Genomic DNA, 16982 nt, shown 5'->3' with positions numbered 1-16982 from the left:
AGGCGCATTACTGCACGCCACTACGGTAAATTTTTGCACTGCTTGCTTGGCATAAAGCTACACGCGGCCATTACTGGTGAAGACCATGCATGCTCAGCATATCCCTGGGTAATTAGAGGTTAAGAACATTTTATATATATGTATGTGTGTGTGTGTTATGTTAGATGCGGGAAAACCTTTGTCAATTAAAGAGTTTGCCAAAAAAACATGGTCAATTAAACGTCTTCAATCGTTTCTTACTGGGTGCACGGTCCAGACAGGCTCTTACATAGTTACTGAAATATCCAGCACTCACGGAACTGTCCTTTAGGTATGGTTATTGAGTACGGGTAGAGACAACGTATGCGTTTCAGCTATAAGCCTTCCGCGGCTGAATAAAAGTACCTACTGTAACTGAGCGCTGGTTATTAATAGTGGAGCACAATGAATTACTGAGACCCTCCATGTGATGTTGGTAAATGTTTAATTCATTATGGTATGATACTGCTGATCAGGTGTACAGCATGGGGCACCAGGAGCTCCTCTTCAGGTCCCTCAGCTCTGGTTCTGGTAGGCGGACTGAGCTTCCATCAGAACCAACTCTGGATCCAACAGCTGCACCTGGGAGAGCCAGAGGGATCTGATAGTGAATTCAACCCATTTCAATTCATCAAACAAATGAATGACAACTAATCATTGTCAGATTAGTTGTGATAACTTGGTACAAATGAGACCATTGGTGAAAATACTGGTAGCCTAATTCTCATGATAAGACCACATTTCCCATGAGCCCTGTTGCAAAGGAGGTTTTGACATTTGTTCCCGCCCCCTGCCATATGGGACAATGGGTCTCATTCCTGAATACTTTCCAAAGAGTTCTCTTGGAAGACTTATCTTGGAACCGACTGAGACAGAATCTACGACAAGTTCACTCTGAGTCCCCAACGCATGGGGAAGATGTCTTAAGTGGCTCAAACTATCACAGCTGAGACAGCTTCTGAAACATGAACGCGTGTTCCTTTCTAGGTCATTTGCATACAAAACAACGCCTCCAGAGCTCCTTATAAGGCAACTAATGATGCAGCCGTGTGAAAATGGTGGCGGAAGCTAATTGCGACGATCAAAATGAGATTAGATTAATGTATTGTCATCATATATAGTACAGCTCGTCAGTGATGCGTTGCTCATGGGACGAGGTTGCACTCCGTGCAACCAAAGTTTTGTGAGCAGAAGCGCGTGCACGCACACGCACGGATGTGCACGCGCGTGCACACAGGAATGCGCTGCACTCGACTGATGCGCCAACTCGCAGTACCCACCTGGCTACTTTGCATATCAATAGCGCCGGTCGTCAGGTGTTACATTCCATTCGTAGAGGCAATTAGGCACTGTAGGGAACATTTATGCGCATGCGCGGGAGCGCGCGTGCACGTGGCGTCATTAGCGTGCGTGCAACCAGTGTTGATATGAGCATCGCAACACTGCAGCTCGTGGTGCACCTGCCGCAGCGCGCGCGCGCACACACACACACACATGGTACGCCCGACTCTGGCGGCCTTAATATGTGTACTGTACTTACTGTACGTAGGGCAGAGCATATATATCTACTAAATCCTAATGAGACAAGTAATTAGAATAATATAAGCCTACTGTTCATTCATTAGACACGTAGGCTATACTGTATGCATGTGTGTGGCGCACACAACAAGACTTATGAAATATTAATGCAGTCTATTTCCACGCGATTAGCTTTAGTTCTTATTTATTTATCCACTGTCATTTCAGTGTTGGTGTATAGTAGGCTACATAGTGTATTTCAATATCAGTTTAATTGATTAATGATATATTCGAAGGAATGCAGGTTTATAGCTAGATCAAACAAAGGTCTGTCCCATTGTATACCAATCAATGGGATATATTGCATGTTGACCTGCATTCTTTCAAATGTATAATTAATCATTAAAACAGATATGTAACAAATAAGAAATACTGCCCTGTGATCAGATGAATCCATATTATTTATTTTTCCGACATCAAATGCGTAATTTCTTATCATACAAATATTGACATATTTATTTTAATTATGATTAAGTAATTAATTCCAAGGAGGCCTGTAGCGTTGACATGAAGGAATCACTATGATTCCTCCCAAATAAAGCCATTAAGAACATGGAGAACACAGTCTGTCAAGTTAATAAAATTTTCAATCAGTCAATCAATCATAAGTGTGCTCCTCAGCACTCTTAAATTCTGCTCTCAGCCACGGCCAAATCCGATCTCAGGAAAATTTGTGGAATCGCGCTACTAGCCCTAATATGTCTTTGCCTGAGAGCACATTTTTTGTCGTAAATCCGTTCGGGAATGAGACCTGGGTCTCATTCTCCAAGGACTTACAACAAAAAGGGCTTTCTCTTAGGATATTTCTCTATGAATATAGACAATATATTATAATATAATATTAATTATATTTGTTTTATTGGGACGGTTGGTGAATCCCAAAATCGGCCCGAAAAGGTCTCAAATGGCCCTAAGAGAAAGCCCTTTTTGTCGTAAGTCCTTGGCAAGTCCTTGGTCCGTCCCAATGGGTCTCATTCTCTAACGGACTTACGACAAGAAATTTGCTCTCAGGGCCATTTGAGACATTTTAGGGCCGGTTGTGGGATTCCCCAACCGTCCCTAAGCTTGGATTCGGCCGTGGCTGAGAGCAGGATTTAGGAGTGCTGAGGAGCACACTTAACTTGACAGACTGGTGTGCTCCGTGTTATTTGGGAGGAATCATAGTGATTCCTTCATGTCAACCCTCCTTGGAATTAATTAATGAATCACAATTACAATAAATATGACAATATTTCTACAATAAAAAATTACGCATTTGATGTCGGAAAAATAAATAATATGGATTCATCTGGTCACAGGGCAGCTGGATTAACCATATCTGAACCAGCTATTTTGGACAAATGTATAATTACTTAATTACTCAGATATTCAAACACAATTATGCAATTATTGTGAAATGATTGAAAATAATAATTATTTAATGCCTTCTGTTGCATTTGTATTTCTTATAAATGGTTAGATATCTGTTTTATTGATTAATTATACATTTGAAAGAATGCAGGTTATAGCCAACATGCAATATATCCCATTGATTGGTACAATGGGACAGACATAACCTGCATTCTTTCAATATCATTAATCAATTAAACAGTTATTGGAATACACTATGTAGCCTACGTGTCTAATGAATGAACAGTAGGCTTATATTATTCTAAATACTTGTTTAATTAGGATTTAGATACTATATATATTATCTGCCCTATACGTACAGTAAGTACAGTACACATATTAAGGCCGCCAGAGTCGGGCAGCGGACTGGTGGACTGTACTACTATAGGCAGCGCAGTATCTGTGATTTCCTAATAAAACAAGTCATTAGAATAATATAAGCCTACTGCGTTCATTCATTACGCACGTATAGACTATACACAGTACTGCGAGCGTGTGTGTGTGTGTGTGTGTGTGTGTGTGTGTGTGTGTGTGTGTGTGTGTGTGTGTGTGTGTGTGTGTGTGTGTGTGTGTGTGCGCGTGTGCGCGCTGCGGCAGGTGGCCACGAGCTGTAGTAGCCTGTATGATGACAATACATTAATCTAATCTCATTTTGATCAGTCACAAAGCGCTTCCGCCACCATTTTTACATGGCTGCATCGCATCAGTTGCATTTAATGAGCTGGACAGGTGTGTCTTTTTGCGATTTCATTTGCACACGGCACAAAGCCTGGCTTATAAGGAGCTCTCGGAGGCGTGTCTTGTATGCAAATGACCTAGACGGGAACACGCGTTCATAGTGACATTCCTCATCGACGGCATCCCAGCTGGGTTTGTTTGGGCCACTTCAGACAGCTTTCCCACACGTTGGGGAATCAGAGTGATCTTGTCGTCGGTTCTATCTTAGTCGGTCCCAAGATAGTTGCCCTAAAGTCTTTGGGAAATGTTGGAGAATGAGACCCAATATCTTTCATTCTCATCCATCTCCTCGTGTTTCTGATGTCATCCTGTCAAGATATAGACATTGAGATCTTACTAGTAATGCCTTTACGCTGAATGCCTCTTTCAGCCTTATCTAATCGCAGGGGTGTAAAAAGTACCCAGAAATTATACTCAAGTGAAAGTATGGGTACCGTCTCAAAATCGTACTCGAGTATCTGGCTAAAAACACACTTGAGTAAAAGTCAAAAAGTTTCTACTTTTAAATGTAATTAAGTACTAAAAATGTAAAGTAAAAACTTTTTTTATTCTGGGGCAATGAAATGTTCCGTTTCGTACTCTCCATCACTCATACTATCGTTTGTGGCTATCTTCTGTAGCTTGTCACTCTGACTGTCTATTCTTCTGATAGCAAGTCAAGTCAAGAGTTTTATTTGTCACGGCATACAAGTATAAAATGAAATGCGGGGGGTCTTGCCCGCAACGATGTGCATAATACAATAGTAATATATAATAGAATCCAATAGAACAACATTGTGCAATAAAACAAGTAAACAAAGTATGGCATATCGGTATATGTACATGAGTTATTTACAGAGCATGGTAGGACAGATGAGGCACTGGGTCTTTATGTACACTGCTATACATGATATATGATACAATCTCAAGTTATACTATACTATTCTTAAAGTGACCTTTCCTTTTGTAAAGTGACCATAAGTGTAAGCGTGTGCAGCATGAGTGTGTGTGTTTGCTCATGTTAAAGTGGCTGCTAGTGTGTGAGCGTGTACTCAAGTAAAGTACAAATCCCCCAAAACAGTATTGTAATGAAGTACAATTACTCAAGTACTTTACACCTCTGTCAGTTCCTTTCAAGGCACCGTTTCCCTTCACCGTGGTCTCACTACTCGGTCATCCAGAATGTTGTACCTTTGGAATTGGATACTTTGTGGGTGCTGATGCCTCTTCCCTTCCAAAATCGGACAGAGTTCCACATTTAGCAACTCCGTCTAGCCAGACGCCCTGGTACAGCTTGCCTGTGTCCGGGTAGTAGAACGTACCATGGCCGCTCTTCTCTCCATCCTTCCACCTGCCCTTGTACCTGTTATCATTGGCTTTGACACAAGGTAAGACCTGTCAGTCTCTTGAAATTCACTTAGTTGTTAATCTGATTCAGATCCATGTATTTTTAAAGACCTGGAAATGGTTAAAACCCTTTCCATATTTTTCTATAATTTAATATAGAAAAAAATATATATATTTGATCCACTTTTTTTCCTCCTTATTTTCTATTTTTCTCCCATCCCAATTTCGTGTCGCCAATTCTCCCCTTCAATTCTCCCCTCCCCTGTCTTGAACGTTGCTAGACTATGCCTCCCACTGGTCGGCTGTAGTGAGGATAGAAGCCTTGCATCACGTGTCCCCTCCGGTACACGAGGAGGCAGCCTGTCGCATCTTTTCACCAGACAGCGCAGTCTCTCAGTGGCGAGGAGTAACGCGTGGGAGGCTCACGCTGCCCCCGATACTTCCTGACTCTGCTGTACAGGCGTCACCAAACCGACCTGTAGAAGTCGCTGTCCACAACGTCCAATCCCCACCCATCGACTTTCCACCCGCTACCTCTGCCAATTGAGATAGTATGACGACTGGCCCAAGCCGCAGGCAATGCTGACTCCGGGAGTCGAGACCGCAGCCTCTTGCATTGGTGACGAGCGCAATCTCCGCTACGCCACCCAGCCGCATAGAAAATCGAATTATTATATATATGTTGTACCGGGTGATTTGGCTGTTCCACTAAGGAAAAGCACATTTAGCCAATCAGCCCTCTCCGTGAGAGCTGGTAAGACCTGGAACTCTATACCAATTTACATCCGCAATATTGAAACACACAGATCATTCAAACACAATCTCAAAACATGGTTAAGAAATAACTACACGTGTGAACACAACAGCCGTTCAGAACCCTAACCCTGTCTGCTTGCTTTCCCACATGAACATGTATGATCGTATGTACCGAATATGTCGTATTATTGTTTGTACATTGTCTGTACATGTCTGCTGTACATATTTAGCATGATGTGTTTTTAACCACCTGTTCTTAATTAACTGTATGCCATATGTTGTGAAGGGCCAGATTAAACCGAATATATATATTTATTTATATATATATATTTAATTGTATTTGTATATTCTCTAATATTCCCTGATATCCCTTGTATATTCCTTGTACAATATGCATTGAATATCCATTCTAGCCTACTGAACATCCCATAATAGTCTCCATTCTACTATTGGTCGAGACCTTGGTGCCAGGCTGCCATACCCCTCAGACCCAGTTCAAACGTACCGCTCCACATGTACGAACAAGTCCTAGTTCCGCGTAGGAATCTGACTACCGCACCACTAATGGGACTATTTGTTCATAGTGCGTATATATACTGCGCTACTAAAGTAGGACTTTCTTTTCAGTCCAGTTTCTTACCCTCCAATAGAGTCACAGACGTAAAGCCTCCCCGCGACGCCACGTGTGGGAGTAAGGCCAAGTTCGCCTACCATCGGTATTGAGACATCGTGTATATTAATATTTGAATAGTCATATTTGGCACTATATCGTCGAGTTGGACGTAGTCTATTAAGCTAATAATAGTCTGTTAATATATAGTGCTTCGTGCGGTGAGAATACTACCGTAGTCAGTACCCCATCGTTTCGGGCAGAGAATTGGCTGCTTATCCAGGGTGGTTGACCCCACGTGAAGCTGCACCCGAGGAGCCCCAGAGCCGACGAGCGAGTGGACCTGTATACCGGATTATTCTACCGACGACAGCCCGCCTTCCCCGGCACGGATTATGCTTTGTATACGTTGATTATTCCATGGATAAAGACCCCCGACACTGCCGTGTGTTGGAACCCCCCCCCTGGAGAGGACGCAAGGTGAGGAGACGCTCTGCAAGACGAGGTCGCTTCACGTCTCTCCCCCGTGGACCGGAGAGAGCCGGCCCACAAAGAGTCCACCTGCTTTCATCTGTGGTCCAAGGATCGCCGGCGCATTGAACGGCACTACAGTGGGTTCACCTGGGATACCCTTGGCCGGATGAGGCAGCCGGATTCTACCCCCCCCCCCTTCCTACTCCTGTCGGCTTACAAGCGACCGGATTAACCCCCCCTAGTGTGTCCAGTATATAATCATTAAAGTATCATTGCTGTTATTCCTTAAACTATTCCAGGTCGTATATGTACCACCTGCGCCTTCAGAGATTGGACATTCTCTATTGATATACCGACGAATACTCTTGCCATAAAAGTGCATACTAATTCCATTCATAAATGTGATTGATTTGATTAAGTGCTTGCTCTACACACCATCGCTGTGTAGAAATAAAGACCTATTTCTAATTCGTACATTTGTGTTGGATCCGTTTCATCTACGTGACAGTGTTCATCATAATATATTTATGCCGTGTACTGGGTGGCCGAATATTAAGTACAAAGGTAGTGGTAGTAAGTATCATATCTAGTAATACAGTCAGGGAATTGTACCCCTCAGTTACAATTGGTCCTTCGAGCCGGAGGGTAATTAGTGTAATATTAATATAGTGTTATTAATATTGAAATGGCCTATGATGAACACTCCACGAAACGATCCTCCTAACCAACGCCCGCAGCGCGAACGACGGCTCCCTCAGTACTTAGAGGCTTACGCTGTCAGTCAACAACCTAGTCTTCTACTAACAGTAAACGCGGTAAAACTAGAAAGTAAAAGTATGTCTAACCCCAACGCCCAGACTACCCCGACCATAGAGGCCCCCACGGGCTCTAATGTAACTGACCAAGTTCACGGTGGGGACCAGTGGGAACCAGACATGACTTCACACCCCGCCAGTACTGAAGAAGTAGTCCCCGATGAGTCCCGGGAGGAATACAACGCTACCGAGAGAGAACTCGGCACGGAAGAAGACGGGGAGAGCACCGTGGAGATAGAGCTCCAAGGCTCCGCAAGGAGTACCCCGAGGGAAGGCTCCCCTATACAACCGCCTTCTCCCAGCGAGGCAGAGAGGACCCTACAGCAGGCCTTCCTCATCAGCCTGAACGCCGCTGCTGAACGCGACCGACTGCAGATCCAGCAGCGGAGCGAAGAAGAGCATATACGTCTAGAACTAAGACGCATTCAGAGAGAAGAGAATGTGGCCCGAGACCGAGCAGACAGCCAGCGAGCAGCTGCTGGTGCTCTACGGGACGCAGAGCGCGACAGACAGCAAGCGCAACTAATAGAACAGCTGATCAGACGGACAACACCCTCTCCCTCCGCCAGAGGCTCCAGGAACTCGTCTAGACACACCTCCAGGGCGGCATCCCCTAGCCGAGTAAACAACCCTGAACTTGACCAACAGACGAGGTCTATACCCCCCACAGACCACCTCCCCCCACCGGTCCAAGCGAGACCTAGCAACCGGGAAGGAGCAGCATATCCTGTGGAGAGGCTAAACCAGAGACTACAAGCACTGGATGACCTAACTGAAGACGAAGAGGAAGAGGAGGAGAACCACGCCCGACGACAGCACAGTACTCTACCGGACCAGGAGGTCCGGTACAGCCCAGGCTATACTCCCGCGGAGCTGCGCTACAGACCCCCGACTCTATACACGGGTGAGCACGACCCGCACCGAGGAACAGCACCTGGACAAGCGGGCCATGGTACACTGCCGGTACCAGCCCATACCAAGGAGCGGGAGGAGACTCGCCTAGGAGGCCTCTCCCCCAACGCTCGCCGATGTATCCACAGTCAGCGTCATACATTGGCACGCCTATGGTACCCGACTTCACCCAAGAGAACCGGGCCCAGTATACGGAACTCCGCATGTGTCTGGAGACCATGTTGGTGGATGTATTGGATGAACGCCATAAATACGCCATCCTACTGAAGCACTTAAAGGTGCCCCGCGCACATAATATAGCGCTCGCCTACGCGACTTCCACCACCCCATACACAGCAGCGCTGGTAGCATTGGACCAGAGGTATGGGCGCATATGGGATTACGTGATCCAGGAGATCCGACACATCGACCGCTTACCCCCAGCAATAGACAATCGAGCACTGGACGACCTGTCCATCAGAGTGCAGTCCCTGGTAGGGATGTTGGGAGCGCAGAGAGAGAAGGGGAGGCATGAACTTTACGCCAACTCAAATGTGGAAAGGATCTTGGAGAAGCTGCCGCCCGCTCGACAGGAGCGTTTTAGGCGACAGAGGGACCACCGAGACCCGAATGGCCCCGAACCGAACCTCCTCGATCTAGCAGACTTCCTGGCGAGAGAAGTCAGCAGCCTACGGCTAGATACATTCGGACGGAGCACCCCTGGCTCCAGAGAAGGAACCAGATGACTAAATGATGGAAGAAGATCGGTGACTGTGATGCACCAATCGGAGTCAGTACCGAGCAGCAGGAGCCACAGTACCCCCTCCAGAACGGAGAAGTGGAAGATAGTGTGCCCCTACTGTGAGAAAGAACACTGGCTAGCGCAATGTGACTCCTTCCCCAAGCTGAACGCGGAGGAAGCAAGTCAATGGATAAAGTCCAACAAGCGCTGTTTTCGCTGTGCGCGCTCACACATGGCAGCCGAATGCCGCTTAAAGAAAAGGTGCACCAAGTGCGATGGAGCCCATCTGGACATACTTCACGACAGTAACAGACGGCGCCCTCCACCCGCACCATCCAGCAGCAAAGCGAGCGTCATGTACATCGATCCCGCCAGCAGCAGTGGAGCCCGAGTACTCCTAAAAGTAGTGCGTGTGACACTAAGCTACCAGAATAAAGTCCTGGACACTTACGCCGTCCTCGATGACGGGTCCGAGAAGACCCTTCTGCTCGCCTCCGCTGCGGCCCAGCTAGGGCTGCGGGGAAGCGAAACCCAAATGACAATTCGGACAATAAGACGAGATTTGAAGACGATAAAGGGCGAGAATGTCTCATTCTCTATCGCAGCAAGCGGCCAGCCTGAGCGACGGTACCAGATTACAGACGCTTTCACCAGCCAAGAAATAGGACTGTCGCGGTACACATACCCCGTCGCCAAGCTGATGGAGAAATATGCACATCTGCGCAAGTTACCGATCCCGCTCATAGACAATGCTATGCCGACCCTGTTGATAGGCTCCGACCATGCAGACCTCATTGTCCCGATAGACCGGGTTCATACCGGACCCCGAGGCTGTCCTGCAGCAGTCGAGACCCGTTTGGGATGGACTCTCCAAGGCCCGCTCGCCAAATCTCTCAACCGAAGTACAGCCACTAGATGTCTCCACTCCCGAGTCACAGAGGGAGAAACCGCACTCCTGCAACACGTAGAGCGGCTATGGACCTTGGAACAAATGCCCTTTAAGAACGGAAAGAAAGACATTCGCTCTAAAGATGACATTTACGCCATTCACCTCCTCGAGACAGGGACCAAGAGAGTCCCGGCCAACGGCGTGTTGAGATACGCCACGCCACTCCTGCGGCGAGAAGGAATGCCTACTTTCCACGCCAAGACAGACGCCACAGAACGGTACCTGCTGAACACGGAGCGGCGCTTAGCCAAGAACCCCGCCCAAGAGAGTGTATACCGCGCTGAGATTGAGAAGCTCATCACAGCGGGACACGTCACAAAGATGGACATTAAAGAGGCTGACCAGACCACTGAATCGTGGTACGTGCCTCACCACAAGGTCCATCACAACGGTAAAGACCGCATAGTATTTAACTGCAGCTACCAGATCGGATCCCAAAATCTGAATAAAGAGTTACTGCCCGGTCCCACACTCGGCCCCTCCCTACTCGGCGTTCTACTCCGCTTCCGCCAGGAAAAGGTGGCCATCAGCGGGGACATTAAAGGAATGTTCCTGCAGGTGAGACTAGTAGAGGCGGACAAGCCCCTGTTACGGTTCCTATGGAGAGAGAAGCCAGGAGATGAGCACCCAGCCATCTACCAATGGGAAGTCCTCCCCTTCGGAACGACGTGCAGCCCCTGCTGTGCTACATTTGCACTACAGAAACATGTAGCAGAGGACCCAGCAGCGGACGAAGAGGTCCGACACAGCGTAAAGAACAGCTTCTACGTAGACAACTGTCTACAAAGCCTTTCAACCCAGGAAGAAGCCGAGGCTCTCCTGATTAAACTCCGCGCCTCATTGATCAAAGGCGGCTTTGATCTCAGGCAGTGGGCCAGCAGCGATCCGCAAGTACTGCGCAGCCTCTCCTCCGAGGACAAGGCAGCCAGCAGCGAGACCTGGATGGCTACAATCCCGGGAGAAGCCCAGGAGATGACCCTGGGATTGGTGTGGCGATTCAAAACAGATTCGCTTCACTACAGACACAAGCCCCTGACTACGGAGCAGGGAAGGCCGGCGGCGGCGCCGACCACCAGACGGAGTGTGTACACAACACTCGCCCGACAATATGACCCGCTAGGATGTATTCTACCGTACACCACCAGGGCAAGGATGGTTGTACGAGCATTGTGGGACAAGGACCAGGGCTGGGACGACCCCATTCCCGCACACCTTGCATCCACCTGGAGAGAGTGGGAGATGGAGCTCCACTCACTCCCAGGCGTTAATATGCGCCGAAGCTACTTCCCACCCACGGTGAGGCCAGAGACATGTAAAATGGACTTACACGTCTTCAGTGACGCCTCAGAGGTCGCATACGGATCAGTAGCCTACTTGCGGGCCCAAGAGAAGGGGGGAGAGATCTACACAGCATTTGTCCTCGCCCGCTCGAGAATAGCCCCACGCAAGCAACAATCTATCCCACGTCTAGAGCTCTGCGCAGCCCTAGCCGGAGCGCACCTAGCCACGCTCATCCAACGTGAGCTCACCATACCGGTGTCTAGAACAATCCTGTGGTCAGATTCCACGACGGTACTCGCCTGGATCAAATCGGACTCATGCAAGTACAAAGTCTTCGTGGGAGTCAGAGTCACCGAGATTCAAGACTTAACCGAAGAGTTAACCGGAGAAACAGAGTGGCGCTACGTTGATACAAAACAGAACCCAGCTGACGTCATCACCCGGGGGATGCCCCTGGATGACCTCACCCGTCGCAATGTCTACAGTGACGGCCCCGCATTCCTAAGACTCCCGGAAGGACAGTGGCCCATGCCTATCCCGAGGGAAGCAAGTCCAGAGGAGGTGGAAAATAAGAAGTCTGTGTTCTGTGGATTGAGCACCGTAGCCTCCACCGACCCTAACATAGACGATTGCACGTCCATAGAGAGTGCACAACAAAGAACATTCCTGCGGTACCACCCGGAGTGCAAGTCCCCCGCTGATATGTCAGCAGCTAACTACGAGGAAGCAGAATTGCTTCTACTGCAGCGAGCCCAGAGAGACTCGTTCCCCGATGAATTGGCCTGTCTACAGGGAGGAAAGCCCGTCCCATCCGACAGCAGATTAATTCATCTGGCCCCCGAGAGCGACGCTCATACCCTCATCAGAGTGGGTGGTCGCCTACGCAGAGCCCCCAATCTACCGGATGACATTAAATACCCGATCGTATTGAACAGCCGACACAAGGTCACAGAGCTGATTATAAAGAAATACGATGAGGATGTACATCACGCAGGAGCAGAAAGAGTCTTCGCGGAAATCAGACGTCGTTACTGGATCCTACAAGGAAGAGAGGCGGTACGACGCTTCCAGCGAACATGTCTAGACTGCCGCAAGTGGCGCGCGCAGCCCAACATACCAAGGATGGCTGACCTTCCTCCAGGTCGCCTCCGAATCGGTGACAAGCCATTCCACTCAACGGGTATGGACTGCTTTGGCCCGCTGCACATAAAGAAAGGAAGAGGAACCGAGAAGCGGTGGGGTATTGTATTCAAATGCATGACCACCAGAGCGATACACATCGAGCTTCTCCCGACCATGAGCACAGACTCATTCCTTATGGCCTTCCGTAGATTCACATCACGGAAAGGAAGAACGTCTACCCTATTGTCCGATCATGGGACAAACTTCAAAGGCGGCGAAAGAGAGCTGAGAGAGAGCTTCCAAGCTATGGGCCCAGAACTTAAGACCCACCTCGCTCCAGCACAGGTTGATTTCCAATTCAACCCCCCAAACGCACCCCACTTCGGTGGCACTTGGGAACGAGAAGTGCGCTCCATAAAGACAGCCCTGTACGCAGTACTTGGGGCCCAGACTGTGGCGGAAGAAGTCCTAATGACAGTCCTCACGGAGATTGAGGGAGTACTTAACTCGAAGCCCCTCGGATATGTCTCCAGTGATGTGGCGGATATCGACCCAGTTACCCCCAACACACTCCTGATGGGGCGGCTAGATCCTGCATTACCCCAGACAATGTACCGGCCTGAAGAAGCGAACGGCCGACGAATGTGGAGGTACAGCCAAGTATTAGCCGACAAGTTTTGGAGCAGTTTCCTACTGCACTACCTACCGTCTCTACAGACCCGCCAGAAGTGGGTAAAGGAGAGAGACAATTTGACAGAAGGAACAGTCGTCATGATTATTGATCAATCACTGCCCAGAGCTATGTGGCCGGCCGGCCGCGTAAGCAAAGTGATCACCGGTGCCGACGGCAAGGTCCGAGCAGCTGAAGTGCTCGTCCAGGGTCGCACTTACACCCGTCCCGTGGCGAGGCTCATAGAACTGCCTCGACTCCCAGACACAATCGATGATGACCATGACCCTATAACCCTATGACTTTGTGAAGTTGACTGACCCCTACAGCAAACCCTTATGTGTAAATAGACAACGCGATTAATCTGTCTCTGTTTAACTGATTAGGTCTGGGACCAATCAGGGGGTGGCTGTTGTGAAGGGCCAGATTAAACCGAATATATATATTTATTTATATATATATATTTAATTGTATTTGTATATTCTCTAATATTCCCTGATATCCCTTGTATATTCCTTGTACAATATGCATTGAATATCCATTCTAGCCTACTGAACATCCCATAATAGTCTCCATTCTACTATTGGTCGAGACCTTGGTGCCAGGCTGCCATACCCCTCAGACCCAGTTCAAACGTACCGCTCCACATGTACGAACAAGTCCTAGTTCCGCGTAGGAATCTGACTACCGCACCACTAATGGGACTATTTGTTCATAGTGCGTATATATACTGCGCTACTAAAGTAGGACTTTCTTTTCAGTCCAGTTTCTTACCCTCCAATAGAGTCACAGACGTAAAGCCTCCCCGCGACGCCACGTGTGGGAGTAAGGCCAAGTTCGCCTACCATCGGTATTGAGACATCGTGTATATTAATATTTGAATAGTCATATTTGGCACTATATCGTCGAGTTGGACGTAGTCTATTAAGCTAATAATAGTCTGTTAATATATAGTGCTTCGTGCGGTGAGAATACTACCGTAGTCAGTACCCCATCGTTTCGGGCAGAGAATTGGCTGCTTATCCAGGGTGGTTGACCCCACGTGAAGCTGCACCCGAGGAGCCCCAGAGCCGACGAGCGAGTGGACCTGTATACCGGATTATTCTACCGACGACAGCCCGCCTTCCCCGGCACGGATTATGCTTTGTATACGTTGATTATTCCATGGATAAAGACCCCCGACACTGCCGTGTGTTGGAACCCCCCCCCTGGAGAGGACGCAAGGTGAGGAGACGCTCTGCAAGACGAGGTCGCTTCACGTCTCTCCCCCGTGGACCGGAGAGAGCCGGCCCACAAAGAGTCCACCTGCTTTCATCTGTGGTCCAAGGATCGCCGGCGCATTGAACGGCACTACAGTGGGTTCACCTGGGATACCCTTGGCCGGATGAGGCAGCCGGATTCTACCCCCCCCCCCTTCCTACTCCTGTCGGCTTACAAGCGACCGGATTAACCCCCCCTAGTGTGTCCAGTATATAATCATTAAAGTATCATTGCTGTTATTCCTTAAACTATTCCAGGTCGTATATGTACCACCTGCGCCTTCAGAGATTGGACATTCTCTATTGATATACCGACGAATACTCTTGCCATAAAAGTGCATACTAATTCCATTCATAAATGTGATTGATTTGATTAAGTGCTTGCTCTACACACCATCGCTGTGTAGAAATAAAGACCTATTTCTAATTCGTACATTTGTGTTGGATCCGTTTCATCTACGTGACAGTGTTCATCATAATATATTTATGCCGTGTACTGGGTGGCCGAATATTAAGTACAAAGGTAGTGGTAGTAAGTATCATATCTAGTAATACAGTCAGGGAATTGTACCCCTCAGTTACACCATATATGTTATGCTTTCTTTTTTAGCTGCTTTTTAACACCAGGCCCAGGGACAACAGTCGAAAATTAGCTTTGGCTAACACTGTCTCACACATTTACATTTATGTTCATTAATGTGTGCTGTCCCTGTTCAAATAAAGTTTAAACTAAAACTAAAACTAAACTAATATATAGTTAGTAACTGTTCTTACACAGTAGCAACATGCCTTGTCTGTGGTGCTTATTCTATATAATGTGTAATATAACTATATTAACTAATATGAACTCTTAACTAATATATTAACTAACAACTAATATATAGTTAATAACTGTTCTTCTTACCCAGTTGTAACAACCCCAGGCCCAGCCCTTGGTGGGCCTGTTATGATAAAGACATTGGACATTCCCTACCTCCTGACAGTGGTCTCCTACCTGGTCTCCTACCTCCCTCTAATGGCCAGATGAGCCAGATGGTGCAGGCGACTTTTGGTCTGGTTAAATATAATAGAGTTAATTTCCACTTATTTGTTATCTTGGGCCATCCATGCCTTTGTTTGATGTCGTCTCCCTGTCTGGTTGTTGTGTGTCTTATTGCCTTTTGTGTCCAGGTTTGATTATTCCTTTTGTGGTCTGATTTTGTGTTCTTTGTTTTTGCCTGGCTGTGCCAGGTGTGGCTCATCATCGTTAGTCTGTGTATATTAGTGTGTTTCTCTCTCTCCTTGTCGTGGCATCATTTCCTCCAGTACCTCTGTGTTCCCCTGCTCGTCATGTCTCCTGTCTTCTCCCTTGCCTTGCTGTGTTTGTCTTGAGAGTTGTAAGTAGATTAGTATTCCGTTTTTGTTCATCTTTGTTTTCTCGTGTCTTCAGTTTCGTTTTTGTATTAGAGCCAGCTCGGCTGTGCCATTTATGTTTTCTTTTTGTAACATGTCGTCGTCTAAGTAAAGTCTATATATATACACGTTACCCTGCCGTCTCTGCCTCCTCCATTCCTGTCCGCAAACTGAGTTCTTATCGCCTTCCCTCACTACCCCACCATTCGTAACACCCAGTAGCAACATGCCCTGTCTGTGGTGCTTATTCTATATTGTGTGTAATATAACTATATTAACTAATATTAACTATTAACTAACAACTAACATAAGTTAGTAACTGTTCTCACCCAGTTGTAACATGCCTTGTCCGTGGTGCTTATCTTATAGTTATACAATGTGTAATATATTAACTTTTCTCACCCAATTGTAACATGCCATGTCAATGGTGCTTATCTTATATAATGTGTAATATATTTACTTTTCTCACCCAATCGTAATAGGCCATGTCCATGGTGTTTATCCTTCAGCCATTCTCCCTCATAGAAGTCTCCATTACTGTAGTACATCCTCCCCGAGCCGCTCCTCTGACCCTCGCTCCACTCCCCGTCGTATACCTCACAGCTGCTGTAGAAGCAGGTTCCATTCCCCTGAGGACGGTTGGACAGAATGCACAATTTCTTTATAACAACACAATGATTTAAAAGGGAACTAACCCCAATTTAAGTCAAGTCAAGTAATTTATTTATAAAGCATGTTTAAAAACTCAAGAGCCAAGTGCTGTACAGTCAAAGCATAAAAATGCATTATACAATATTACAAAAAGGCACAGCAGGACAAGACAGTAGAATCAGAATGTTACGTGTGGGGTGTGTTTGTACCCTGATCAGGTGTTCCCAGTGTGTGATGTATTATGTCTAGTTGTAGTTCCCTGTCCTGGTCTTGTAGTCCTTATCGTTTCCCTCCCAGGTGTATCCATTTGCAATCAACCCA

General features: G+C 47.3%; 1 protein-coding gene across 1 annotated transcript in view; it reads right to left on the bottom strand.

Annotated features, from left to right (window-relative positions):
• Positions 1 to 496: 496 nt before the first annotated feature.
• The window catches only part of morn3 (MORN repeat containing 3), a gene marked incomplete at its 5' end in the record, with an annotated part of 36344 nt that continues 19858 nt past the window's right edge, over positions 497 to 16982 (bottom strand). Inside the window, 3 exons of the mRNA XM_084325171.1 lie at positions 497 to 600; positions 4894 to 5078; positions 16480 to 16639. Of these exons, the coding sequence (XP_084181297.1) occupies positions 535 to 600; positions 4894 to 5078; positions 16480 to 16639 (411 nt within the window). The 3' untranslated portion in view covers positions 497 to 534. The remainder of the gene's footprint in view (positions 601 to 4893; positions 5079 to 16479; positions 16640 to 16982) is intronic.

Source organism: Notolepis coatsorum (genome assembly GCF_963971535.1).
Source record: "Notolepis coatsorum genome assembly, chromosome: 11".
NCBI lineage: Eukaryota > Metazoa > Chordata > Actinopteri > Aulopiformes > Paralepididae > Notolepis > Notolepis coatsorum.
Note: the sequence above shows the minus strand (reverse complement) of the source record. Positions and strands in the feature narration are given on the sequence as shown.